The sequence below is a fragment of the Oncorhynchus gorbuscha genome, linkage group LG17, assembly GCF_021184085.1.
Source record: "Oncorhynchus gorbuscha isolate QuinsamMale2020 ecotype Even-year linkage group LG17, OgorEven_v1.0, whole genome shotgun sequence".
In the NCBI taxonomy this organism is placed as follows: domain Eukaryota; kingdom Metazoa; phylum Chordata; class Actinopteri; order Salmoniformes; family Salmonidae; genus Oncorhynchus; species Oncorhynchus gorbuscha.
Genome location: NC_060189.1, coordinates 20,632,693 through 20,659,697, shown reverse-complemented (window position 1 = coordinate 20,659,697; position 27,005 = coordinate 20,632,693). Strand labels below are relative to the sequence as shown.

At 42.5% G+C, this 27,005-nt stretch overlaps 1 protein-coding gene across 1 annotated transcript; it reads right to left on the bottom strand.

The window, feature by feature from the left end:
• Positions 1 to 69: 69 nt before the first annotated feature.
• On the bottom strand, positions 70 to 7,148 carry LOC124001946 (pre-mRNA-splicing factor syf2). Its single transcript, XM_046309114.1, has 7 exons — positions 7,086 to 7,148; positions 6,571 to 6,666; positions 6,280 to 6,405; positions 4,286 to 4,403; positions 3,463 to 3,553; positions 2,773 to 2,871; positions 70 to 1,873 (listed from the first exon to the last, which is right to left on the bottom strand). Exons 1-7 carry the CDS (start codon positions 7,101 to 7,103, stop codon positions 1,708 to 1,710), a joined length of 714 nt encoding a protein of 237 aa, XP_046165070.1. The 5' UTR covers positions 7,104 to 7,148; the 3' UTR covers positions 70 to 1,707.
• Between the last annotated feature and the right edge of the window lie 19,857 nt (positions 7,149 to 27,005).

The window sequence follows — 27,005 nt, the reverse complement described above, 5'->3', positions numbered from 1 at the left end:
TTTCTTAGCTAGCATAAAACGAGTGGATAAAATGCTGCAGTTACAAAAATGTGACTAAAAATTTCAAACTTCGTCAGGAAACAAATATTTACTCACAGTGTTTGCATTCACGCAGTGAAGCATAAAATAGAATAATAATGTTAGAAAACCGGACATTCTCTGCACAGCCACAGTTGGGGAGCTAAGCTTGGGTGTTAGTGTAACAGTATAATTTTAAACCGTCCCCTCGCCCATACCCGGGCGTGAACCAGCGACCCTCTGCACACATCGACAACAGTCACCCTTGAAGCATCGTTACCCATCGCTCCACAAAAGCCGCGGCCCTTGCAAAGCAAGGGGAACTACTACTTCAAGGTCTCAGAGCAAGTGACGTAACCGATTGAAACGCTATTTAGCGTGCACCGCTAACTAAGCTAGCCGTTTCACATCCGTTACATTAGGATAATTAACACTGCAAGCACACATTAGTTATGACGTCATCAATCACTCAAAAACGACATAGAACTGATCAATGGAAATGTAGTAATTAATGCTTTTGTATTGTACTTAAACCAATGACAAATTATAATTTAAGGGGTTAATTTGAGAGAAAAAAGCTATAATAGCATGCTGATTGGGGTGACAAAATCCTAGGAGACTAATCAAAAATCTCTAGGATTCAATCGAATTACTTTTGATTCCCAATAGGAAATAATTAGTCAAATAGAATTCCAATAGGATTCTGATACAGGTGACACAAAATCCTACATGATTTTTTGACTAGGGTGTATACCCCCCACACTCCGTCCTCGTCGACCAAGAAATCATAAACAACTTAGAAATATTTTCTTGCACGCCAACCTTTGAAACCCCTTCCCCATCTTATTACCATATCCCATGAGGCTTATTCAGAACAGATTCATTAAGTCCAACGGAACATTACACAGATGTCTGATTCAAATTACGAAGGATGAGGATCAAATTCTATTCGTGTTTATAGGACCCCCACATCGTATTTTTGAATAACCCATAGTGTGCATTGATACAGAATGAGAAACTGAATATAGCCTGTGAATCTGTTGACTGTATTTGATCTCAATTTAGGTCACAAGCCTCTCCTAGCTCATATTCTGCTTGGGGGCAGTCGGCTTAACAGAGATGAGTGATAACGATGAAATTGTTTAATTTGTTTATCCCCTCGTGCACCTACACAAGCACATTCTTCTGCTGGCATAACTAATAAACACAGTGTAGCCTTAAGGTGAATGATAGCATTTCATTCTCACGTTAAGCCACCCCCCCACCCACCTACCTACCCAACCCATACTGCATGCAGCAATCTGAGGGTAAGACCTACATATCAGCTATTTACAAAAACGTTAGTTTAAAAAAAAGACGTTTAAAAAAATGCGTGTTCATACACACACGATACACATTGGCAGAAAGGCAGCAATAGCATTAAAGATTATTCAGGATGTACTCAAGAGTTAGCCATTCCACCTGATTCACAGTGTTATAGTAACAATACAGTAAAATTAGTTAGAAAAAGCCTCTAAAGAAACGTCAGCATCAAAATACAAATTTAGATCTCAGATACGTAAGCATTGTGACCAACTGAAATGGGGTTTCTATGTACATGGCCGGTCCTGTAACCACAGTGACTCATTATGGCCTTCAGTTACAACAAAGCAGTGGAAATGGTAGCGTCCATTTGATTGACCAGTTCAGTTAGACAGCTGTGCCTCTCTCCAGATTCTGCTTGATCTCGGCTGTGTATTTGCCATAGAACCGCTCTGCCTTCTTGTTGAACTTGGCGTTCCTCTCATTGATGTAGTCGATGTCGGCGTCATCGTTATAGGCCCTGCGCCGGCTGTATTTGGCCCGCTTCTCAATCCTGTGAAGAACAGCAAAGGACCAGTGTCAAGAAAACAAAAAGGACAACTTACAAACCAAAAGAATTACAATCATAGTAGAAAAACCTCCTTCAGTCACTGAAAATCTGACCTCTCCAGAACAACTCAATCCCACACAGGCAACAATCCCTAAACGAAGACAGTCTACAAGTTCATAATTATGCCAAAGCACCAATGGAAAACCTTACTCTTCTACTCGAACACACAGGCTGGCACACACAGTCAGTTTTCTGACTCACAGCCTTAACTTAGTGTCTTCAAAGCGGAGATGTGCGTCATGCCCTGGCAGCTCCTTCTCTGTCTAATCTCTCACAGGAGCATCACTAACACAAGGCCTCCCAAAAATGGTTTAGCACTGAGAGGAGAGAAAAGATATAAGGCAAATGTAACCAAGGGACACTACGGAAGGGAATATGCCGGTCAGGTGTGAGGGACTTCAGGATCATAGCTGGTATGGAAGGTCTAATGTGTAGCCATTCTTTTGAAAGACACGCCATGCATTACTTTATTGGGGAAAATCTCTTCTGGCCAACTTAACACCAAATAATGCAGATGCAACAGAAACTAGGGTAATCTAAGGGGTGAGAATCAGAGATGAGGGCTCATTAACTAGGTCAAATATCTTTTCTAAGTTTTCCAGCACCTCCCCAGTGGGAGATACCATAAAAGAGCCTTATCAGTCAGTCCCATCAGGCTCCCAACACTGGGGTTCATTCAGTAGGCATCAGATATGCCCTGGTTTCATGCACGCACATGTCTGCCGCTTCCATTCACAGAGGGCTCTCACTCTTTCCACAAATGGACCTTGTTTTGGACTCCAGTGCATTAAATGGGAGGTCAGAGGAGGTTAGGATCTCACTCTCGTCTCTGTTACACTTACTGTTTCTCCACATCCTCCACCATGCGGTCGATGCCCTCCTTGGATGGGACGTGGGTCCCATGGATAAGGCTGTTGGATGTGGGGTGGAAGTCCTCACCACTGTGAGAGAGAAAAGGAGAGTCGGTTAACACAATATTAATTTGAATGATCCTCCTCAACACCATCCATCTCTCCAAGCTGAATATGACCCATCTCTATGACTGGAAACATTATGCTGTAGTGCACCCTTCACAGCTCCACATGTGGCAGCAATTAAGGCGAAAAACCTGTGGGTTCTGAACTCATCTTTGGCTGATCAAGAAAACCCACGATAACTATAACCATACCGTTCCTCTCTGAGCGTATTCCTCACATTGACACTTAAGACATTAAATGATTTTGTGACAATGTCAAAATTAACCATGAGGCAGGAGTGGGGCACACTGCCTGACATTTAGTTGAATCCTTTGTGCACATGATCAGTGAAAACTGTGTGATAGTAGCGTCAATTATCCATTTGACGCAATTAAAACATTTCATAGTTTCATAGTGTATGGGGGAAACAGTCTTTGAAACATGTGCCTTTTCAAAACCAATATATAGGACTTGTGCTTGGGGACATTGGGACATAGTCGACTCACTGGAGACAATATCAAAGACACTCAGTAATGGAAAATGAGAGAGGAGTTTTATAAGGGGGCTCCGGCTCACCACTGCTCTCGCTGCCTCTCATAGCTGTCCATGTCTGGTTTGATCTGTTTGGTGAGGCGCTGGTACTGTCGCAGCTGGGCCTCCGCGTAACCTGCGGGCCAATGGCAGCAAACAAGAGAGGTTATAATTACCGGAACAAACGACAAGCAGGCGCAAAGCTCTGCGACAAAACCTGCGTCTGGTTAGGGGAGATGAGGAGGCCGCTTTCAAGCCCCTCTGGTGATAATTTTCTCCCCAGAGGTTTAATTCAGAGACGTTTTGATGCAACAGATGGCAGCCATATTTGGGGAATGCAGTTATCCCTTTTGGCAGATTAAATTGGAGGCAGTTAAAAATGATTTATCCCGAGGGGTCTTTACACGCACCCAGAATTCCGTTACAGAATACCTTGGTACAGGGCTGCCCTGTCGTAGAATGACAGTACCACCTCCAGTAGTCGTCTTCCACAATCAACTTCTGCTGCATTACTGACTGGCCTTTGTGGAGTTGGTGTCTTCAAAAACAACCAGGCTCTACAGCACAATATTAAAGAGTCCCACTTTCCCACTTGTATCTCCAGGCGTATCTTACTTCAGATGATAGCATGTTTAAAATAAAATAAAAATGGATTGAAGATGTACAGCATGACATACTGGTAGATGCTCTCCAAGCTCACGATTGAATGGCCCTCAGCTAAAGAGGCAGACCTTAGCGCTTCCTGACCATGTGGCCTTAACAGTTATAGCTTATAAGTAGAAACCCTAGTTTTTCTTGTTCAGAAAAACTGACCAGCTGAGGCATAGCTATCCAGTTCACTCCAAAAAAAATGAGTAACCTCTCTCACCTGAGAATCCTGGGTCAGGGTTCTTCTTCTTCTTCTTTCTCTCCCACCGCTCAGCATCCTCAGCACTGATCTCTAGCAGTTTCACCCGGTCATAGTCCTCCCCTTTGGCCGCACACTCCTGAAATCCCACAGACACACACCAAGTAACTGAACAGCAACAGTGTGCATACAATTACTATATAACTTCTAAAGTTACTTAGTAGAGGCAGACCAATTAAATCGGCTTGGCCGATTAATCAGGGCCGATTTCAAGTTTTCATAACAATCGGTAATCAGCCTTTTTGGATGTAATTATGGCAGATTACATTGCAATCCAAGAGGAGACTGCGTGGCAGGCTGACCACCTGTTACGCGAGTACATCATCAAAAGGACCTTGTGGCTGCAAGGAGCCAAGGTAAGTTGCTAGCTAGCACTATACTTATCTTATAAAAAAATAAAATAATTCTTCACATAATCACTAGTTAACCACACATGGTTGATGATATTACTAGGTTAACTAGCTTGTTCTGCGTTGCATATAATCAATGCGGTGCCTGTTATTTACCATTGAATAACAGCCTACTTTGTCAAACGGGTGATGATTTAACAAAAGTGCATTAGCGAAAAAAGCACAATCGTTGCACAAATGTACCTAATCATCAACGCCTTTCTTAAAATCAACACAAGTATATTTTTTAAACCTACATATGTAGTTAAAATAAATTAATGTTAGCAGGCAATATTAACTATGGGAATTGTGTCACTTCTCTTGCGTTCAGTGCAAGCAGAGTCAGGGTATATGCAGCAGTTTGGGCCGCCTGGCTTGTTGCAAACTGTGTGAGGACCATTTCTTCCTAACAAAAACCTTAATGAATTTGTCAGAATTTGACATAATTATGACATAACAATGATGGTTGTGAAATGTAACAGACATTAGACTTAAATATTGCCACCCATTCGATAAAATACTGAAAGGTTCCTTATTTCACTGAAAGAATAAACGTTTTGTTTTCGAAATGATAGTTTCTGGATTTTACCATATTAATGACCAAAGGCTCGTATTTCTGTGTGTTTATTATAATTAAGTATAGGATGATATTTGACAGAGCAGTCTGACTGAGCGGTGGTAGGCAGCAGCAGGCTCATAAGCATTCATTCAAACAGCACTTCACTGCGTTTGCCAGCAGCTTTTAGCTATGTTTGAAGCACAGCGCTGTTTATGACTTCAAGCATATCAACTCCCGAGATTAGGCTGGCAATACTAAAGTGCCTATAAGAACATCCAATAGTCAATGGTATATGAAATACAAATGGTATAGAGAGAAATAGTCCTATAATAACTACAACCTAAAACTTCTTAACTGGGAATATTGAAGACTCATGTTAAAAGGAACCACCAGCTTTCATATGTTCTCATGTTCTGAGCAAGGAACTTAAACGTTAGTTTTTTTATGTGGCACATATTGCACGTTTACTTTCTTCTCCAACACTGTGTTTTTGCATTATTTAAACCAAATTGAACATGTTTCATTATTTATTTGATATTAAATTGATTTTATTTATGCATTATATTAAGTTTTTAAAAAGCGTTTTTTGTTCATTCAGTATTGTTGTAATTGTCATTATTACAAATATATATATATATATATATATATATATATATATATATATAAATAACAAAAAATATTTTACAAATAATAAAAATAAAACAATTGGCCGATAATCGGTATATGCTTTTTTTGGTCCTCGGGAAAGGCGTTGAAAAATCATAATCGGTCGTCCTCTATTACTTATCTATTATCCTAAGGTACACAACTTGCAGTTGACTTCTGACATCCTGCTCTCTGTCATCAGCCAAAAACAACAACATTGTCCTACACATGTGAGGGTTCATCCAGGAAGCAGTGCCTCTGTGATAATAATAATGTTCAACATAGCTGTGGACATCTGTAGCTCAGTCGGTAGAGCATATACAATTCATATATTATAATCAAGTCCGTTGATGAACATGTACCTTTTTCTTTTCATCAGTCATTACTTCCCACTCCAGACGGGCTTTCTTTGCCTCCCAGTTAGTTGGTAGCTTCAGTCTTTTGTCCTCCTCCACAACCTCCTTGTGATTGAGATTGCGTGCTTCATTCTGCAATGGATAACACAAAATACATACATTCCAGAACGTGAATACAAAGAACACAGTTCCAAGATATACCATGTAAACTCAAGCTACTGACAAACTCAAATAAGGATAGGCTTCACATGACGTTACTAAAATGTGTGTGAAATGGGAGAACCTTTGAACACAGACCCTTTTGAAATGCAGTTCCCGGAATTTTCGCAGTCTCTCCTCTCTTTTCTGAGATGCAGCACTTTCGGTCTGTTCATCACTGACCGACGCAGGTACCTATGGAGAATATCATAAACATTAGCTAGCTTTTTAGCTAACGTTAATTAACTAGCTTGCATAAAGTACTAACTCGAATGTCGGATCCGTGCTGTACCTTACAGTGGCAAGACAAAGCAAGGTAATGTTTTCTACGTATCATGCTAATCCACTACAAACATCAGCAACTAAAAGCAAATTGAAAACATAACGTTAACTAGCTAAGAGGTCGAAATAGAATGGTCTGAAATGCTAGCAAATTAGCTAACGTTAGCTTGCTAATGCTATTAGCGCTGGCCATTGGACTGTAAAAGACAGGAGTACTCCATTGGGTACACATTTCAAATGCCATATTTATTTTCAATAATTGTTTATCTTCATCACAAATATGGAAAAACACATTTTCATAATTGAAGGATATCATTCGTCAAAACACCAACCTCAAAAAAGGACGCCATTTTTGAGCTGGCAGGCAGGAAGTATTCACTCTGAATGTCGGACGTTACGCAATGAACGGAAATGCAGGTAGTCATGTAAATAATTACTCATAAGGGGGGGAATCTAATAACGGGCTACTGTCCTGTCATGGTGTCAATACGATATTCAGTAGCCTAATACATTGATAGGTGGATAAAAAAAAAAGTATTTTGATAAAAAATACATTTTACATTTTAAAAGATTTCAAACTAGCCACCCTTTTCCATGATGACAGCGTTGCACACTCTTGGCATTCTCTCAACCAGCTTCATGAGGTAGTAACCAGGAAAGCATTTCAATTAACAGGTGTGCCTTATTAAAAGTTCATTTGTGGAGTTTCTTTCCTTCTTGATGCATTTGAGCAAATCATTTGTGTTGTGACAAGGTAGGGTTGGTATGCAGAAGATAGCCCTATTTGGTGAAAGACCAAGTTCATATTATGACAAGAACAGCTCAAATAAGCAAAGAGAAACAACAGTCCATCATTACTTTAAGACATGAAGGTCAGTCAATCTGGAAAATTTCAAGGACTTTGAAAGTTTCTTCAAGTACAGTCACTAAAACCATTGAAATTGGCTCTCATGAGGACCGCCACAGTAAAGGAAAACCCAGAGTTACCTCTGCTGCAGAGGATAAGTTTATTAGAGTGACCAGCCTCAGAAATTGCAGGCCAAATAAATGCTTCACTAAGTTCAAGTAACACACACATCTTAACATCAACTGTTCAGAGGAGACTGTGAGCCACTACTAAAGGACATCAATAAGAAGAAGAGACTTGCTTGGGTCCAAGAAACATGAGCAGTGGACATTAGACTGGTGGAATTCTGTCCTTTGGTCTGATGAGTCCAAATTTGAGATTTTGGGTTACAACCGCTGTTTCTTTTTGAGTCGGGAACGGATGAGAACGGATGATCTCTGCATGTATGGTTCCCACCGTGAAGCATGGAGGAGATGTGATGGTGTAGAGGTGCTTTGCTGGTGACACTGTCAGTGATTTATTTAGAATTCAAGGCACACTTAACCAGCATGGCTACCACAGAATTCTGCAGCGATACGCCATCCCATCTGGTTTGCACTTAGTGGGACTGTCATTTGTTTTTCAACAAGACAATGACCCAAAACGCCTCCAGAAAGTGTAAGGGCTATTTGATCAAGAGGGATAGGGATGGAGTGCTGCATCAGATGACCAGATGACCTCCACAATCACCTGACTTCAACCCATTTGAGATGGTTTGGGATGAGTTGGACTGCAGAGTGAAGGAAAATCAGCCAACAAGTGGGCTCCTGCATGATGCAGCGGTCTAAGATACTGCAACTCAATGCAAGAAGCATCACTGCAGTCCCTGGTTTGAATCCAGGCTGCATCACATCCAGCCGTGATTGGGAGTCGCATAGGGCGGCGCACAATTGGCCCAGTGTCGTCCGAGTTTGGCTGGGGTAGGCCGTCATTATAAATAAGAATTTGTTCTTACCTGACTTGCCTAGTTCAATTTTAAAAATACACATTTTCATATATGGGAACTCCTACAAGACTTTTGGAAAATCATTCCAATTGAAGCTGGTTGAGAGAATGCCAAGAGTGTGCAAAGCTATCATCAAGGCTACTTTAAAGAAATATATATTTAGATTTGTTTAACACTTTTTTGATTACTACATAGTTATTTCATGGTTTTGATGTCTTTACTATTATTCTACAATGTAAAAATAAAGAAAACCTTTAAATGAGTAGGTGTGTCCAAACTTTTGACTGGTACTGTATATTTTTTTCAATGTTCTGTAAGAATTGAGGATCAAGTATCAATGACACTTATTGGATATTTCAGGGAGACCGGCATTAGTTACACAAACCATTTTTTAAAAAGGTTAAATTATGAACAGATAGAGAGCTATCTGAATATTCACCGTAGCTATTGTGTCACTGTGTGAGAGCCAGATCTATTACCGTGACACCATGACAAAAGTCATTGCTTTGCATCTTGCATTTCATAATAATGTCTTTGTGTTGATATTATAACCAGACGTTTACTTTTTTTCTCCTGATGTTTAATCAAACATTGGTGTGATTACAGATATGACTGGAAGTAATAGAAAGCTTGAAAGGTCAAGTGTAAAGTCAGACATCAGTTTTCCACACTGACAGAGACCAGAGACCATGACAGTGACTGTTGATTTGTTTGAAGTCTCAGTTGTTATGCTCTTTCACTGCACAAAAAAGGGCAGCTCATGCCAATCAACAATACATCCTTTTCTTGGCAAATTCAATACAGTATGCAGTAAGCCTTGGCCTGAATGAATTAAATATGATTTTATGATCTGTTCTTAGACAATAGTGAACCCTGTTTAATGGCAACTTTTGCATGTTTGACTTGCCAGAATGGATGTATTCCCTATTTGATTGCATTATACTAATAGAGCTCTTTTTGAGGATGTAATTAAGTGGAGTTTATAGTCTTAGATTAAAGCATCCTCTAGATCACAGGCAATGTTAATGGAGTGATGCATTTTCACTGGGAACCAGATGGGAGCACATCACAGCGAAGCAAAACAGCACTAAAGGAATGGGCAGGCCCTGCCATTGCTGTTATAGGAAATAAAAAAAGAGGGCAAAGTGCATTAAAAACTACAGCAACTCAAGAATGTCTATTTCAACACAAAATGGTGGCTTGCAGAACATTCATCTTGATATGGTGAAGGAGAAAGTAACCTGACACAGGCTTTTTTGGAACAGTTCTTTTGCCTCCATGTTATCCTTCAATTCTGGCAAATGATGATACGCGTGTGAGTATCTGCACTTTTGAATATGAGCGTGTGGCTTGTCCTCTTTGTTGTTACTCAAGAGCAATACATCACTGTAGTGCCATTAATATCTTTCCAGATTTTGACACGTATCTCAGTTGTATATCATAAACACACTTTCACAAGCAAGCACACACACATGCGTGTAATTACGCAGCACGCACGCACACACACACACACACACACACACACACACACACACACACACACACACACACACACACACACACACACACACACACACACACACACACACACACACACACACACACACACACACACACACACACACACACACACACACACACACACACACACACACACACACACACACACACACACCAATAACTTCCTTCAGGAGTTCTCCATTACAAATAACTTGAATGGGTGACCACCCCAAATCAATGGAAGAATGTTCTCAGAGAGGGACCGAGAGAGTCCTTCCATGTTCCGATGCGGAGGACTGTTTCTCCTCCAGCCCTTCTTGAATAAATCACCATCTCATTCAGAGCTGTAAAGGCTGATTAAAGCAGCTCACTCAGAACCATTACTCTAATGACACTGTTTGGAGATCAGCTTTAGAAACAACATATCAGACACAATTACTCCGGGAGCCAGGAGGACACCCATATTGTGTTTACTGGAAGTGTCCATCTGGACAAAAGGCATGTTGACGCATACTGGCGATTGCAGTTAACAGGCACGCCACCTCCAATAGACCTGGGTTATTGTGGACAAAGATGGCTTATTCTAGAACCACCAGTGTCAGTCTTTTCTATAGGCATACAGGAGAGTAGGCCACAGCAGGGTTCAAATTCTTGACTTTAAATTAGGAACCCTGGCTGGCCCTGGGCCCCACAGCCCTCCAATAGAGAGACTCAGCAGTTCTGTCACTGCCTGTTAAGGGATGTTAAGCCCCCTTTACAGTAGGAGATGGGACGACCATGGGTTTGGGCCACCCCAAAAATTCTGAACCACCACTCTTCAATATTAACTTTTCCAGTCAGGCAAATCGGGCCTGTAATAGGGTAATTTGATATGTGCAAATACAAGACACACTTGCAAAAATGCTACAGGGGATGTTTATAAATATGGCATATAGCAGAGTACTTCATAATCTTTCCTGATTCATAAAACAGCACATTATATTAGTCTTATTGGCTACCAACCACTGCTATATGTTTTTTACATGGGGAAATGCATTTGGCTTGTGTTGTTATCTTCCTTTAATAACCCACCCCCTTTCCTCTAGCCCAGTGATACCGCTCCGAGGGCAGGGCCTCTCTGCATGAGCAGCTGCCTCACATCTGGAACTTAATATAAACATCATGGCCAATAAAATCATTCCATTTCCTTAATTACTATTCCTGTCATTTCCGCACTAAATGAAAAGTTATTAATTCGGGGCCAACACAAACACACTCCTCCAATATGAGGAGCTACTCCTGAAGCTGCATCACCCCGACTACAGAGCGCTGTCACTGGGCTGGAACCCCCACATGTAAGGGATCAAGGCCCCCCCCCCCCGTGTATGTGAGGGGGTAGGAGGCCATGGTGCCGCATATATTAATGGAACACGAAATAGCGTCTTGTTTTCCATCCCCACCAAATCCACCACTGAAGCCAGTAAAACCATGACAGGCACAACCACTTGTTTTGTCTCTCCCTCCCTCTTCTTCTCTCTCTCTCTCTCTCTTTCTTTTTCTCTCTCTTTCTCCCTTGTTCTTTCACTGCTTCTCAGTATGTTCAACACATGCCTTTAATGACCGATCTACTGTTTTTCTCTCTTCAGCTCAGTACTTCTCTTTTCTCCAAAACAATTTTTCACTCGCTTCTTTCACACACTCTGACTGTCCCAGTGTTCCTCCCTGCCTGTGTGGTTGCTGGTGAAGGTGAGATTCTCTGTGGTGATGTCAGCTGTGGCCCTGGTGGTGGCCAGTCTAGTGGCCAGCCTGGTGGCCAGCCTGTGCCCCTAATTCCAAAGGTGTTAAAGCAATTCTAATTCTTGCCTGCCCCAGACACGTGCTGGAAGAAAATCACAATCTTTCACAGTGTCATATGTCCCACACAGAATTATCAACGGAAACCAGCTCTACAATACGTCATTATCATCTCTTTCTAGCAGTTGTAGTGTGTCCCATTGATTTCACGGCTCCCATTTCCTTCGGGCATAGCCAACGGGCACAGATGAATGGAGGCTGCACATGGAGACATAGATGCATCTCCTTGTAAAATGTGTCACACCAAATGTATCTTTGCATCTGCATACGTACATGGTGATGAATGCTTGACACACATTAATTTCAGCCAAAAGCTTCACTATCCCTCACATTAGTATGTTTTGAATGATGGAAATGAATGTTCTGATTCTTCTTGAACCATTTTATTATCCACGAGTGGAAAAGGATTAAGTGTGCGATAGAATTTAGAGAGTGATTCATACACAAAGATGAATGTATGCACTCAAATACCACTGGTTTTGTAGTCAATGCTCTTTCTGCACCACACACACTTACATTCCCAATTAAAGCCCATTATGGTTGTTCTACTAGAAACGACCACGGAGAGCAGCACCACGGACTCAACATTGTGGGTAAACAGATGTCTCTTGTGCTGTTATCCAAAGGAACTCAGGCTAATCCACAAACTTTATGATCGTAATTAGGGGAGAGTGGGTTGAGCCAAAGGGGTAAGTTGAGCCACCCTTGTTTCTAGGAAACCATAATTTGACCAAATATTTAGGAAGAGGTCAACATTTCATGGAGTCTATGAAGGAAGAAAAGTGGTCAGCAAGTTAGGTCCAAAAAACTGATTTTCACCATGTTAAATTAATTTATTGCGCTAGAGATTTCATAATTATTGTATCTAAACCAAAGTAGATCATTAAGATTGTTCTATACAACAGTTGGGGTCTCCATAAGCTTCGATATGAGGTCCTAAATCTACAAGAAAGTACATCCTGGTAGCTGTGTGGGCTAATATCATCAAAATGTTTGCCAAAATGAGCCAATGGCTGTGGGGTAAGTTGAGCCAATGGTTGAGCCAATTGCAAGTTGAGCAAATTGAAGAGTTTTCTTCCCAGGCGTACTGCTAGGCATTATCACTGGTATATGAGGTAACAACAGGGCCTGGCCTATGTTAAAAGTGTTTTTAAAAAGTACATGGGTTTGTTAGGTGTTAAGCTTGGACTAAAATATATTTAAAACGATTGAAAGACAAAAAAAGAGATTGTGATTGTGTTGAATTGTGTTTGGGAAATGAAGATAGATGTGATTTAAAAAGTTAGTGGTAATATTTAATTCCGTACAGAAATGTGTAGGTAGCTTAACTTACCCTATCCCCATAAGTTGTATAAGGTGAGCCAAGAGATCACTTTGTTTGGACAAGCTATGTTTTAAAAACTGTAATGTTTACATGAATACTGATTATTTCCAGGGATACACAACATCCTGAAATATACTGTATGTAGACATCCTTGTTAGAAGAATACTATATTTCCCTTGATACTGATGATGCTGAATGTAAAAAATAAATAAACTTACTCAACTCTCCTCTACTGATCAAAATGAAAGTGAGAGAGCAGCCTTTATTGAGGACAGCAATACAAAAGTAAATGGAATTTGAGAGAGAAGTATGGGCATTTGCTTTTCTTGTTGAGCAAATGTCTTACTGGCCCTGGGGTGATGGGATGTCCATGACCACAAGAGGGCGACATACAGCACCATTAATGAGCAACTATGTGTCATAGCGTAAAAACCAAAATCCTGCAGTTGATATTAAACCAAGTGAGATAAAATGTCCATTGTGATTCACTTTTAAAGGGCCATTCTCAATAAATAAAATGATACCATAAACAGGACATGTAGTGTGGCTCCATAGAAATAGGCCCACCATTATTTTTTCGAACTCATCAAAGCTTAAACCATTAATAGATTTGGATGCGTTGCACTGATGAAAGCAATAAACTAATTCATAAACACACAAGTTCAATATAGGTGTCACCCGGTTGCGTGTTGCCAAAAGTGTCATGTGCTTCCGCATCTCTGTTCCCATCGTCTTTCCCCACAAGCTTAATAAGACATTACAGTACTCACTTGGCTTCACAATACTCTGTTGTGGACAGCTGCGTAGGAACCTGGCCTTGCCAACAGCCTCTGGATATACAGCTGTGTGGGGAACAGTCCTTCCTATCTATCCTTTGGTCAACGCAGCAAATCAGGCCCAACATCAAACCAACTGACCGCGGAACACACACAGCAGCTTCCTCCCATCAGAACATTTGGAACAGTAACAAACCATTTTACATGTAAAAAAATAAAAAACAGATTGGTCTTTTTATCTCCAGTTCACACCACCACCAATGACATAATATTACATCAGGTGATGTGTAAGCTACTGGCAGATTGCTTCTTTGACATTCAAGTGGTAAATGAGATCTTTCTTTAAGAACAACGGTATCAATTATTAACTGATTTTTCCACAAGTTGTGGAGGCTCATGACCACTTGTTTAATGTGCAACAAGCAGGCCTCCCTCTAAACTATTGTCTTTTACAAGAAATTTGGCTTGGCCCCGAAGACCCTTACAAACTTCGACAGATGCACCTTCGGGAGCATCCTGTCGGGCCACCGCCTGGTACGGTAATCGCACCGCCCACAATCGCATGGCTCTCAAGAGGGTGGTAAAGTCAGCCCAACGCATCACCGGTGGCACACAGCCTGCCCTCCAGGACATCTTCAGCAGCTGGGGTCACAGGAAGACCAAGAAGGACATCAAGAACCTCAGCCACCTAAGCAATCTCCATAGACAAGCATTTGCAGTAGAATGGCCTTACTGAAGTGCTCACTGTCTTTCAATTTGGGACCGTCATAGGATGCTACCATTCCACCAAGTCAGTCCATCAAATTTCTGCCCTGCTACAGTTGCCCATCTGCCCTGCAACAGCTCACCCGTGAAGTGGTAGGTCACACAAGCTCTCCTCAGTTGCAACAATCACTACTGAGTTCCAAACTGCCTCTGGAAGCAACGTCAGCACAATAACTGTTTGTCGGGAGCATCATGAAATGGGTTTCCATGGCCGAGCAGCCGCACACAAGCCTAAGATCACCATGCGCAATGCCAATGTCGGCTGTAGTGGTGTGAAGCTCGCGTTCTCTGGAGTGATGAATCACGCTTCACTATCTGGCAGTCTGATGGATGAATCTGGGTTTGGCGGATGCCAGGAGAACGCTATCTGCCCCAATGCATGGTGCCAACTGTAAAGTTTGGTGGAGGAGGAATAATGGTCAGGGGCTGTTTTTCATTGTTTTGGCTAGGCCCCTTAGTTCCAGTGAAGGGAAATCTTAAAACTACAGCATACAAAGACATTATATTATATATATTCTGTACTTTCAACTTTGTGCAAAGTTGACAATGCCCCCATTCACAAAGCGAGGTCCATATAGAAATGGTTTGTTGAGATTGTTGTGGAAGAACTTGACTTGCCTGCACAGATCCCTGACCTCAACCCCATTAAACACCTTTGGGATTAATTGGAACACTGAATCACCCAACATCAGTGCCCGACCTTAGTAATGCTCTTGTGGCTGAATGGAAGCAAATCCCTGCAGCACTGTTCCAACATCTAGTGGGAAGCCTTTCCAGAAGAGTGAGGCTGCACCATTGGGAGCAGCAAAGGGGCGATCAACTCCATATTAATGCCTATGATTTTGGAATGAGATGATCGACAAGCAGGTGTCCACATACTTTTGGTCATCTAGTGAATCCCAGAGTAACTGACCTGGGCTGTTAGACTGTTTCACCTATTGCTTTCTAAACAATCCAACGATGTAGAGGTTGTGGGTTCAGTGTGTAAACGTATGAGGTGTTTCCTCTACAGTGGGTTATAATCCAGTCCTTTAGGGAGAGTTCACAGAGTGCCATGTAAAGTATTCTGTGTGAATTTATTCTTAATCCTGATACATGAGGGGAAAGTTCCAGCAAAGAATGTATATGTGTGAGTGTGTGTGTGTGTGTGTCTCAGAGAGAGAGAAGCAGAGAGAGAGGGAGAAAGAGAGACAGAAAGAGAGAGAAATAGAGAGAAACTGTGTAAACAGGGTGTAGAAACCAGATATCCCCCCAATAGGGAGAGAATGTGTTTAGCAGAGTCCATTAAAGCCTAATGCCTCAGAGGGAGAGGCTTGTGTTTGGCATGGGGGTAGTCTATACTATGGAGGTGCATGTTCCCTGCTGTAACTAGCGGGCCGGCTAGACTCTCCCCAGACCAGACTGGGAGTGAATAATGGGTAGTGGTGTTTCCAGACTCACAGCCCCTCGTGAGCCCAGTCCAGCTCTTGTGATGAAGTTACAGGGAGGGTAAGTGAGCTAGAGACAGAGAGAAACAGAGAAACAGAGAGAAAGAGAGAGAGCGAGAGAGAGAGAGGCGCTTATCTCCTCTAGCTGATGGAGGTCCTTTCAGATCATATTGCAGAGGAAGCTGAACTGAAAGAGAAAGAATCTATCTGAGTCAGATTCAAATTCACAATATTATTGAGCCTTGTTTATAAACACACATTCAGGAGTTTAATTTATTGTGTGCCTGTAAAGATCTTTAGTATTTTGAAAATAGGGCCTAAAGCAGGCCTCTTTGTCCACCTTTCTTTTTTACATTTGTTAAACTTTGACCACAAGCAATATGTAAACTGGCACTTAGTGTTAGGTTATAAGTAGGGTTGCACATTTTATGGAATATTCAGAGGTGGAAACTTTCCATGGGAGTAACGGGAATATATGGGAATTAACAGAAATATATGCAAATTATATTAATACCATTTAAATGTAGATGCTTTTTGCATTGGATATATTTACCAAATCACATGGAGACAGAAACAAACTTGTACATCATCATAAGTAGACAAAATTGCAAATGATTAAAGCCTTCCAATAAAAATTGAAAAAACAATTTAGTTACAAATTTAACTTTAATTAAATGAGGACTCTTCACATGGGATCATTTCACTGAACAAGAAAATATAGGAAGTATTGAATGGTCCCCAATGATCCATCGCATCTCCCAAAAACATTTTCAACATGATAGTCTAGAAACTAAAGCTTTGGTTGTCTTCCTCTTAGGCTTCCATGTCTTCTCCCTGGACCTCCTCAATGTCCACCTCTTGAACATCAGACTCTGAGGCCTCATCTTCACTGTCACTTTCCAACCTTGTTGAGGATGGCTCGTTGTCAGGCTCAAAAAGCCTCATATTTTCCCGGGTGGCCACCAGTTTTTCAACCCTTGTGTTGGTCAGCCTGTTGCGTGCTTTGGTGCGTGTTCCCAAACAATGATCAGTTGCACTCTGAGGTGGCTGATGTTGGTGGGATTTAGAGGATGATGGAGGCAACAGGGGAAAGAGCCTCAGATCCACAAAGTCCCTTCCGCCAGGTGGCTGATGAGATATGTTGGCACGACTGCCATATTGCATCTCCATCCCAAAGCCATTGCTTGGAAGTGTCCCGCCCTGATTTGTTTCACCTGTCCTTGTGCTTGTCTCCACCCCCCTCCAGGTGTCTCCCATCTTCCCCACTCATCCACTGGGTATTTATACCTGTGTTTTCTGTCTGTATGTGCCAGTTCGTCTTGTTTGTTCAAGTCAACCAGCATTTTCTCAGCTCCTGGTTTTCCCCCAGTCTCTTTTCTCGTCCTCCTGGTTTTGACCCTTATCTGTCCTGACCCTGAGCCTGCCTGACCACTCTGTCTGCCCCTGAGCCTGCCTGACCTGTACTTGTACTTTTGCAGCTACTCTGGATTATCGACCCCTGCCTGCTTGACCTGTCATTTGCCTGCCTCTGTTTTCTTCGTCCAGGCCACGGTGGTGAGACATGGTAGCGATGACACCAGAGGCGTTGTTGAACTCTGCACCAGACAGGATGCTCTTGCCAGCATACTTGGGGTCCAACGTACGCTGCGTCGTGTATGGGCTTCAAGGCAGAAGTCTTCATACTTTTTGATGCATTTCAGAATGTATTTCAGTGTGCAGGGCAGTACGGATTTCTTCTCTTACATTTGCAAGCAGTCTGAACATCAGACATGATGGCATTGTCTCCCTCAATCTGTGCAATGGCTACTACTATAGGTTTCACTCTCTGCTTACTGCTCTCTCCCAAAATACATCATCCAGGAGGATCCTCTTGATGGTGCTGTTCATATCGGCAGACTGTGATATGGCCATTTCTCGGAGAGACTCCTTCCCCTCCAGGAGACTGTCAAACATGCTGACAACACCACCAGATGGGTGTTGCTGGGCAGCTTCAATGTGGTGCTCTTACTCTTCTCACTTTGCTTGGTGAGGTAGATTGCTGCTATAACTTGATGACCCTTCACATACCTAACCATTTCCTTGGCTCTCTCGTAGATTGTATCCATTGTTTTCAGTGCCATGATCTCCTTGAGGAGCATATTCTATGCATGAGCAGCACAGCCAATGGGTGTGAGGTGAGGGTAGGACTACTCTACTTTAGACGAAGTAGCCTTCATGTTCACAGCATTGTCTGTCACCAGTGCAAATACCTTCAGTGGTCCAAGGTTGTTGATGACTGCCTTCAGCTCATCTGCAATGTAGAGGCCGGTGTGTCTGTTGTCCCTTGTCTGTGCTCTTGTAGAATAGTAGTTGAGGGGTGGAGATTATGTAGTTACAGTGGCATGAAAAGTATGTGAACCCTTTGGAATTACTTGGACTGCATAAATTGGTCATCAAATTGGATCTGATCTTCATCTAAGTCACAACAATAGAGAGTCTGCTTAAACTATTAACACAAACAATATGTTTTCATGTCTTTATTGAACACAACATGTAAACATTCACAGTGCAGGGTGGAAAAAATATGGGAACCCTTGGATTGAATAACTGGGTGACCCTCCTTTGGCAGCAATAAACTCAACCAAACATTTTCTGTACTTGCGGAACAGACCTGCACAACGGTCGAGGAATTTTGGATCATTCCTCTTTACAAAACTGTTTCAGTTCAGAAAAATGATTGATGTCTGGTGTGAACCGCTTTCCTGAGGCTATGCCACAGCATCTCAATCGGGTTGAGGTCAGGACTCTGACTGGGCCACTCTAGAAGGCATTCTGTTGAAGCCTCTCTGATTTTACTTCTGTGTTTTGTGTTGTTGTCCTGTTGCATCACCCAACTTCTGTTGAGCTTCAATTGGCGAACAGATAGCCTTACATTCTCCTGCAAAATGTCTTGATAAACTTGGGAATTAATTTTTCCGTTGACGATAGCAAGCTGTCCAGGCCCTGAGGCAGTAAAGCAGCTTCAAACCATGATGCCCCCTTCACCATACTTTACAGGTTTTGATGTTTGTGTGCTATGCCTTTTTTTCTCCACACAGTGTTGTGTTCCTTCCAAACAACTCAACTTTAGTTTAATCTGTCCACTGAATATTTAAAATATAAAATATATTCACCCCATCCAGTACTGTAATCAAAACTTACGAGAAAGTATGCAGTCATTGGCTCAGACAGTGTAGTAGTGTGGGCTCAATAGCATCTCATTAAGTGTGCAAGATCTTAAGAATCAGCTGTACATGTGATGGAGGAATGCACTGTGCATGCAGAGGGTTGCAATTACATTGAATTGGGGATAGTTTAACCAAAAAATGCCACAAGACCTAGAATTGTCTTGTGTATCCCACAAAAAAAGGTTGACTGTTATAAGCTAACTTTCTTTGATGAATTTAAGCAAAATTCCTGGCTTAACTTCCCATGGAGCATTTCTGGAAAAATTCCCTTTGCACCCCTATTTTTAAGCCACAGTGACCTCCAAATCTCCAAATCCTGCACCAGTGATGGTTGTATGGACTGAATCGGTCTGGTCTATGGCCTTATCTGGAGAAACAAACCATAGAATTCCATACTATTTATCCTATTGGGGGTTGAGGACTTGGAATGTGGAGAAAATGATACAAATTAGATTATTGTTCTGGAACATGCCTCGGCAGTAAAGAGCAATCTTCCCTTCTGTCTCTTCATTTATTGCACCTCCATGGCTTTTTTTCCCTTGTGATTAACTGGTTATTGGCTCTCTCATCCTCTGCTCCACCATCCCCATTATAAGACCATCACTACTGCTTGCCAAGCCATTGCGCATGATGTCACTTCCTCCCCTGGTCATGATGGTTTGAGCTTGGCCAGCGATGGCTGTGACAACTTGTGCCCTACTGGGAAGACTGGGGTCTGCCAACCTGGCAGCCAGCCATCACCCCAACCCACCACCCTGCCCACAGCAGAAACTATTGCAGTCCACAAAGGAACCCCCGTCCCTATGATTTCCTTTTCAGAGGGCAGCTTTATACTGTGTGTCCGGAATGATGTATGCCCAGTGTCAGTTAATGCCGATTCCTCCTCCTCTCTCTCTTCCTACCTTTCATCCTACGTTTCCTCCTCCTACTCCCATCTTATTTATTCTTATTTAGCCCAGGTCTTTGTTGTTGTTTTGCGAGGCAGAGCGGGGCAGGCGCTCGGCGGGCCTGTGGCGGGTGATGGATGGCTTCTGGAGAGGAAACGCAGTGCTGCCGATGAGAGAATGTGGAAATGTACGGATGGCACAAGGCCCGTTTGGCCCGACCCATGCTGGGTTCTGTTAAAACAGCCTTTCTTCCTTTGCCAGAGGGCAAACATAGCGGGGGCTGGAGGCAGGGGAGGCACAGGGAGGGTGGGTGGACACAGGGCTGGGATCAAACAGTGCAGAGGCAATGAGGGGTGATGCTGGTGGGGGGGTAAATTGAGTGGACAGTTTTAATTCAAATAAGATTAATCATGCCAGAAACCCCCCCCCCACTCCATTCCTTTCTCGTGTTCTCTCTCTCTCTCTCTCTCTCTCCTGTCTGTCCGTGTCTGTCTGTCCGTGTCTGTCTGTCTGTCTGTCTGTCTGTCTGTCTGTCTGTCTGTCTGTCTGTCTGTCTGTCTGTCTGTCTGTCTGTCTGTCTGTCTGTCTGTCTGTCTGTCTGTCTGTCTGTCTGTCTGTCTGTCTGTCTGTTTGTTTATGGGGATTTTCTCCACTGTGGGCTGTTCAGTGCTCAGCTCACTGCCTGGGCTGGGTTACTGAAGTCATTAGTGTTCAATGCCTAAAGACGTTAGCTGCTGTGTTTCATTTCCTACCTTGATATGAATCCCATTAATAGCATACATTTTGATCGTCATTAAAACGCCACTCTACACAATGTGCTCCTGTGAGCCTGCAGATGATATAGCAAGTGGAGGACGGATCCAGAAATACTGTTTTCAATACCCTGTATTATCTAAAGTTGGGGATTTTGCTTGTGGCTGATGTTGGTACATGATGGTATGGAGAGAGGATGCAGCTGCCGTTGTTGTCTTCAGTAGTGTGTGATTATACAGGCCTCCCAACCATGGCTGTGGCTTCTGGGTTGGAAACCAAACCCCAGAAACGTGGTAAAACTGGGAGAAACCACCCGCCACTCAGTGGGTCAGATACCGGCGGGAGGAGAGTACAGTGATGATTTGGAGGTTAGAGCCCAATCACTTCCTTATGTGACCATCCCACTCTGATCAGAGCCACTTCCACCAATGCTTGGTGAGATGGAGAGAGAGGGATGGAGGGAGGGAGTGATGGAAAGAGGGAGGAAGAGGATTAAGTCGAGATGATGAGATGGGAGAGAGAGTACACATCTCACTTTTAAATAGTGCTCTGTCACAAAATTATGGCATGAAATAGCATTAAAAATATTATACAAAAGTAAGTGGACACCCGTTCAAAAAAGTTGATTCGGCTATTTCAGTCACACTCTTTGCTGACCGGTGTATAAAATCGAGTATACAGCCATAAAATCTCCATAGACAAGCATTGGCAGTAGAATGGCCTCACTGAAGAGCTCATTGACTTTCAATGTGGCCCCGTCATAGGATTCCACCTTTCCAACAAGTCAGTTGTGAAGTGGTAGGCACACAAGTTCACAGAATGGGACTGCTGAGTGCTGAAGCACGTAGAGCGTAACAATTGTCTGTCCTCGGTTGCAAGACTCAATTCCGAGTTCCAAACTGCCTCTGGAAGCAATATCAACACAATAACTATTTGTCGGGAGCTTCATGAAATCAGTTTCTATGGCCCGCGCAACCGCACACAAGCCGACGATCACCATGTGCAATGCCAAGCATCGGCTGGAGTGGTGTAAAGCTTTCCGCCATTGGACAGTGTAGCAGTGGAAACACGTTCTATGAAGTGACCGACCGACAGATAAATATGGGTTTGGCGGATGCCAGGAGAACGCTACCTGCCTCAATGCATAGTACCAACTGTAAAGTTTGGTGGAAGAGGAATAAAGGCCTGGGACTGTTTTTAATGATTTGGGCTAGGCCCCTTAGTTCCAGTGAGAGGAAATCTTAACACTACAGCATTCAATGACATTCTAGACAATTCTGTGCTTCCAAATTTTTGTCAACAGTTTGGTGAAGGCCCTTTCCTTTTTCAGCATGAAAATTCCCCAGTGCACAAAGCGAGGTCCATACAGAAATTGTTTGTCGAGATCGATGTCGAAGAACTTGACTTGCCTGCACTGATCCTTGACCTCAACCCCATCAAACTCCTTTGGAATTAATTGGAACGCCAACTGCGAGCCAGGCCTAATTGCCCAACATCAGTGGCCAACCTCACTAATGTCTTTGTGGCTGAATGGAAGCAAGTCCCAGCAGCAATGTTCCAACATCTAGTGGAAAGCCTTCCCAGAAGAGTGGAGGCTGTTATTGCAGCAATGGGGGGACCAACTCCATATTAATGTCAATGATTTTGGAATTAATGGATTGACAATCAGGTGTCCACATACCTTTGGTCATTTAGTATATACATTTGTATTCCGGAAGCTAATTTCCTGCAATTCTAGTAATTTTGCCATGGGGTTTTGTACTTTGTATTTAAATACTTAATTCTCGACACAGATCATTCTAATATTTCTACAACTGTACATTGTATTTTAGTTTACCCACCACATATTTATTTACAGTATATATACTGGATTCTTGACGTACAATGCTGTGAAAAAGTATTTTCCCAATTTTCACCACTTTTGCATATTTTTGATACTAAATGTTATCAGATCTTCAACCAAAACCTAATATTAGATAAAAGAAACCTGCGTGAACAAATAACATAACAATTACATACTTGCTTAATTTATTTCATAACTTTGTTTATGTAACACCTGAAGCCCCTGTGTAAAAAAGTAATTACCCCCTTACACTAAATAATTGGTTGTGCCACCATTAGCTGCAATGACTCCCACCAAACACTTGCTATAGTTTTTGGTCAGTCTCTCACTTCGCTGTGGAGGAATTTTGGCCCATTCTACCATGCAGAACTGCTTTAACTCAGCGAAATTTGTGGGTTTTGGAGCATGAACTGTTTGTTTCAAGTCCTGCCACATCATCTCGATTGGGATCAGGTCTGGACTTTCACTAAGCCATTCCAAAATGTCATATTTGTTGCTTTTTAGCCATTTTCATATAGACTTGTTTTTCGGGGTTTTGGATCATTTTCTTGCTGCATCTTGCTGCTTTTCAGCTTCCACTCAATGTCATGGCCTGACATTCTCCTGTAGAATTCTCTGATACAGAGCAGAATTCATGGTTCATTCTATTAAGGCAAACCCACCACCACCATGCTTGACCGTTGGTATAAGGATCTTATTGTAGAATGCAGTGTTTGGTTTTCGCCAGGCATAATGGGACCCATGTCTTCCAAAAAGTTATACTTTCGACTCATCTGGCCAAAGAACATTCTTCCAAGAGTCTTGACGATCATCCAGGTGCTTCCAGGTGCTTTTTGGCAAACTTGAGTCAAGTTTTTGGATGAGATGGGTCCCATTATGTCTGGATTGTTGCATTGCTAGGAGCCAGTAACATCAGCATTTTGTTGCACCAGCTATAACATCTGCTAAACTGTGTACGCGACCAATAAATTCATATTTATGAAATGGCTTGAACATAATTTGAGTCATTTGAGAATGGGTAACTCTATTGTTTTCTATAAGTATGAGAATCGGTTGGGTGTGTGAGGAACTAGAAATGAATAATAATAATGCGTGGATTGTTGTATCCTCTCCTTAGATGTTCCCTGAGTATAATCAAGGATGTTGAAAGTACATATTTGTACACAGTGCACTAGTTCACCATTGTAATTGTATTGCATTGAGCTGTGACATTTTCAGAACATTTCTTTTTCATCCACAGTTGTATTCCCTCCCTTATTAAACATTCTAGGTTCTACATTTCTAAACATTTGGACAGAAATAAGAGACGTCAAAGTACAGTTCTGCAGTGAATAACATTCTTGCATGACAGAAATGTCAGTGTCTGTCAATGATCTAAACCAGACATTGTTTTGGAGGATTTTTTACTTTACCTCTGAAACTCAACCATGTTTGAAAGCCTATCACATTTCCAAGAGAAGTACATGGATGGATTGGGATATATAATCAATGTCATTTTTGTCTTATTCTGCTATGTTGCTCTCACCCTCCTCTTTTTTCATTCTTCTTCACAGTTGAATGGAGTTGGTTTATTGGCCCAGCCTTCCTGTTCTGTGGCAGTGGGACCTTGCCAGTCGTCGTGGTTACTATAAAAACTAATCATTTCAATTTCCTTGTATCTTATTTCGTTCATTTACTTTAATCACAGTCTATGGGAGACGCCAATGTTTCCCCATAAGTGGCGTCTGTTAAAGAGAGCAGAAATGCAGAGAGGGCCTTTTGAGCTGGCACCAGGGCAAGACATCCATACTACCTCATTTAATGACTGCACTGGAGCTCAAGCGATTAGGGCTCATCTCAAAAGATCTCGATGCCCTTTTGATGTTCGGATCCTACAAATGAAATAAGGAGGAGGGGAAAAAAATGTATGACATCTGGTTTTGGAAATCATTTAGAGCGGACTGGCTTTCAAAACTGATAGGGGGTGAAAACGGCTTGATCTGAGTTGGCCCTTCCCTGTGAGCTGAGTAAGAGAGAGACAGAGAGAGAGAGAGATACAATAAGAGAGGGCATGAAGGAGTGGCGGAGTGGCAAACCAAGGCTATGACTAGTAGTCCTGTAGGATGCCTGAGTGAAGGCAGCAGCAGGCCAGTGAATGATTATGGTCCGTCTGGGAAATTAATTAACAACGATTCAGACAGGAAACCAGAACCAGAGCTCAGGACTGCTTTCATGTCTCATTTCATTTTCCAAAAGAAACCTCATTTTTCTTTATTTATTATTTTCATACAAGCTCATTCGAACTTCATCAATATTGTGTCCATCAAAGAATGGGAAAAGCCCATCCATTGTCAAATATTTTGGAAAGGTCTTAGAAGATGTGATAAGATTTTGTTGAAATATTGTTTATAGTATGTGTTGTTGGTGATGGAGGTGAGCGAAAACAATCTTTGCTCTGTCACAGCATGACACAGAAAGCAGGTCCTGTTGGTCACACTTGGAGGCGTAACAGTAATGACCTGAGGGACTGGGGGAGAGGGGGAGAAGTGGACACAAGTGTTTTATGATCTGGCATCACAGTGAACAAAGCAAGTAATCGCCAGACACAGAGGAGCAGGTAGTTTCACTTAACCCCTTTTCAGGACCAACTGCTGCCTTAACTGGAAGCACATGGCACAGTGTACATTAGAGAGGCAGCATCGCCTTCTGCCGCCGGCTCCACCTTCAGCAGATCCATCTCTCTCAGAGCCGACATGGGGCCTCCGGCCACACCTCCAGGCAGAGAGAAATATTCACATAGCCTAACAGAAGATGACAGGTTGGTCAACCCCAAAACTCACTCTACTGCCCCACTGCATCATGGTAGAAGGGTGTTGCAGAGAAGCCAAGGTAATGACACTGTTATTCCACAGTAGCTGATGCTCTCCTATATGCTCTGTAGACACTTAAGTTACAGCAGCTAGCTGACCACACAGCAAATAATACATAAAGACTTGAGAAAGTCACAACCCTGGTTTGTGCGAGGGGTACCTGTACCTTCAAATGGAGCAGGAAGCATACATCGCTTAGACTGTGGTCTGGTCTGCTGTTTACTGGATATCTGTGGGCTGTGGCTTTCCCTCTCTCCCATTAGTGTGTTTGGTGTTGTTAGCATGCCAATTGGCCTACGGTAAATGCTCCTCGTTGGTCGGCCACTCTGGAAGGCAATATGGCCGCAGAAACCCCTGAGATGGTGTAGGATGGATAAGGTGTGTGTGTAGTTGTGTGTGTATATATGTGTGTCCATAAGTCCATGTATACTGTAGATGTGTGTGTGTGTGTGCCTGTGTCTGTGTCTGTCTGTGTGGGGAGGGTCAGGATCAATGGCTGTGACCACCATCCATCTTGGAGGTCTATAGCTGCCTGGCCAGGTTAACTTCTTCTCTAGTCCAGTATCCCCAGTATCAGGTTCCTGCATGTGGTTCCACTTAAACCACCATGGCTGGGCCACAGACATTAAGGCAGGCAGGCCACAGAGCTGGGGTGAGGAAGACCCAGTCCCAGACACTGGCTAAATGACTGGGGTGCAGTACTCCTGTCCTGATAACACAAGACACTTCATTGTAACAAGCTACGTAGTCTAGCTTGCTCTAAGGGAAAATCTTATCTATTCATATGAGAACAAAGATCATCACAGTTACTCTTCAATGGCCAAGTTTGCCTATTCAAGCTGATTAAAGCATTCATTGTGAAGAAAGATTACACTAACTGACCATTGGGTTATCAGCGGCAAGGCAAAAGGCAAATTACAATTCAAATGGGCTCAGGAGAAGCACCTCGGAATTAGAGCAAGTCAATGAAGCAACAGAAAATTATCTTTCTTTTAGAAATATAAACAGAAAATAGCATGCCCATGTCCCTGTTGCACCACTTACTGTGGGCCCTGTATCACTGTATTCTTAGTGATGCGTCCAGACAGCCATTCTCCAATGCACCAGGAGAAATCTGATATCTACACTTTCACCCTTCACAAAAATGAAAATAAAATACCTACTTGTAGGTTTCACTCTGTCTTAATTTCCTCCTTCCAGTATGATCATTTTCTTAAATATCAATTCCTCAACCGAGACACATAATCATTATGGAGG

Bases quoted from the DNA above. Each gene is read 5' to 3' on its own strand.
- LOC124001946 (XM_046309114.1), bottom strand. The intron at 3,554-4,285 runs GTGAGAGAGGTT...ATTGGCCCGCAG, and splicing joins CCCTGACCCAGGATTCTCAG to GTTACGCGGAGGCCCAGCTG. The intron at 1,874-2,772 runs GTAAGTGTAACA...TGTTCTTCACAG, and splicing joins GTGGAGGATGTGGAGAAACA to GATTGAGAAGCGGGCCAAAT.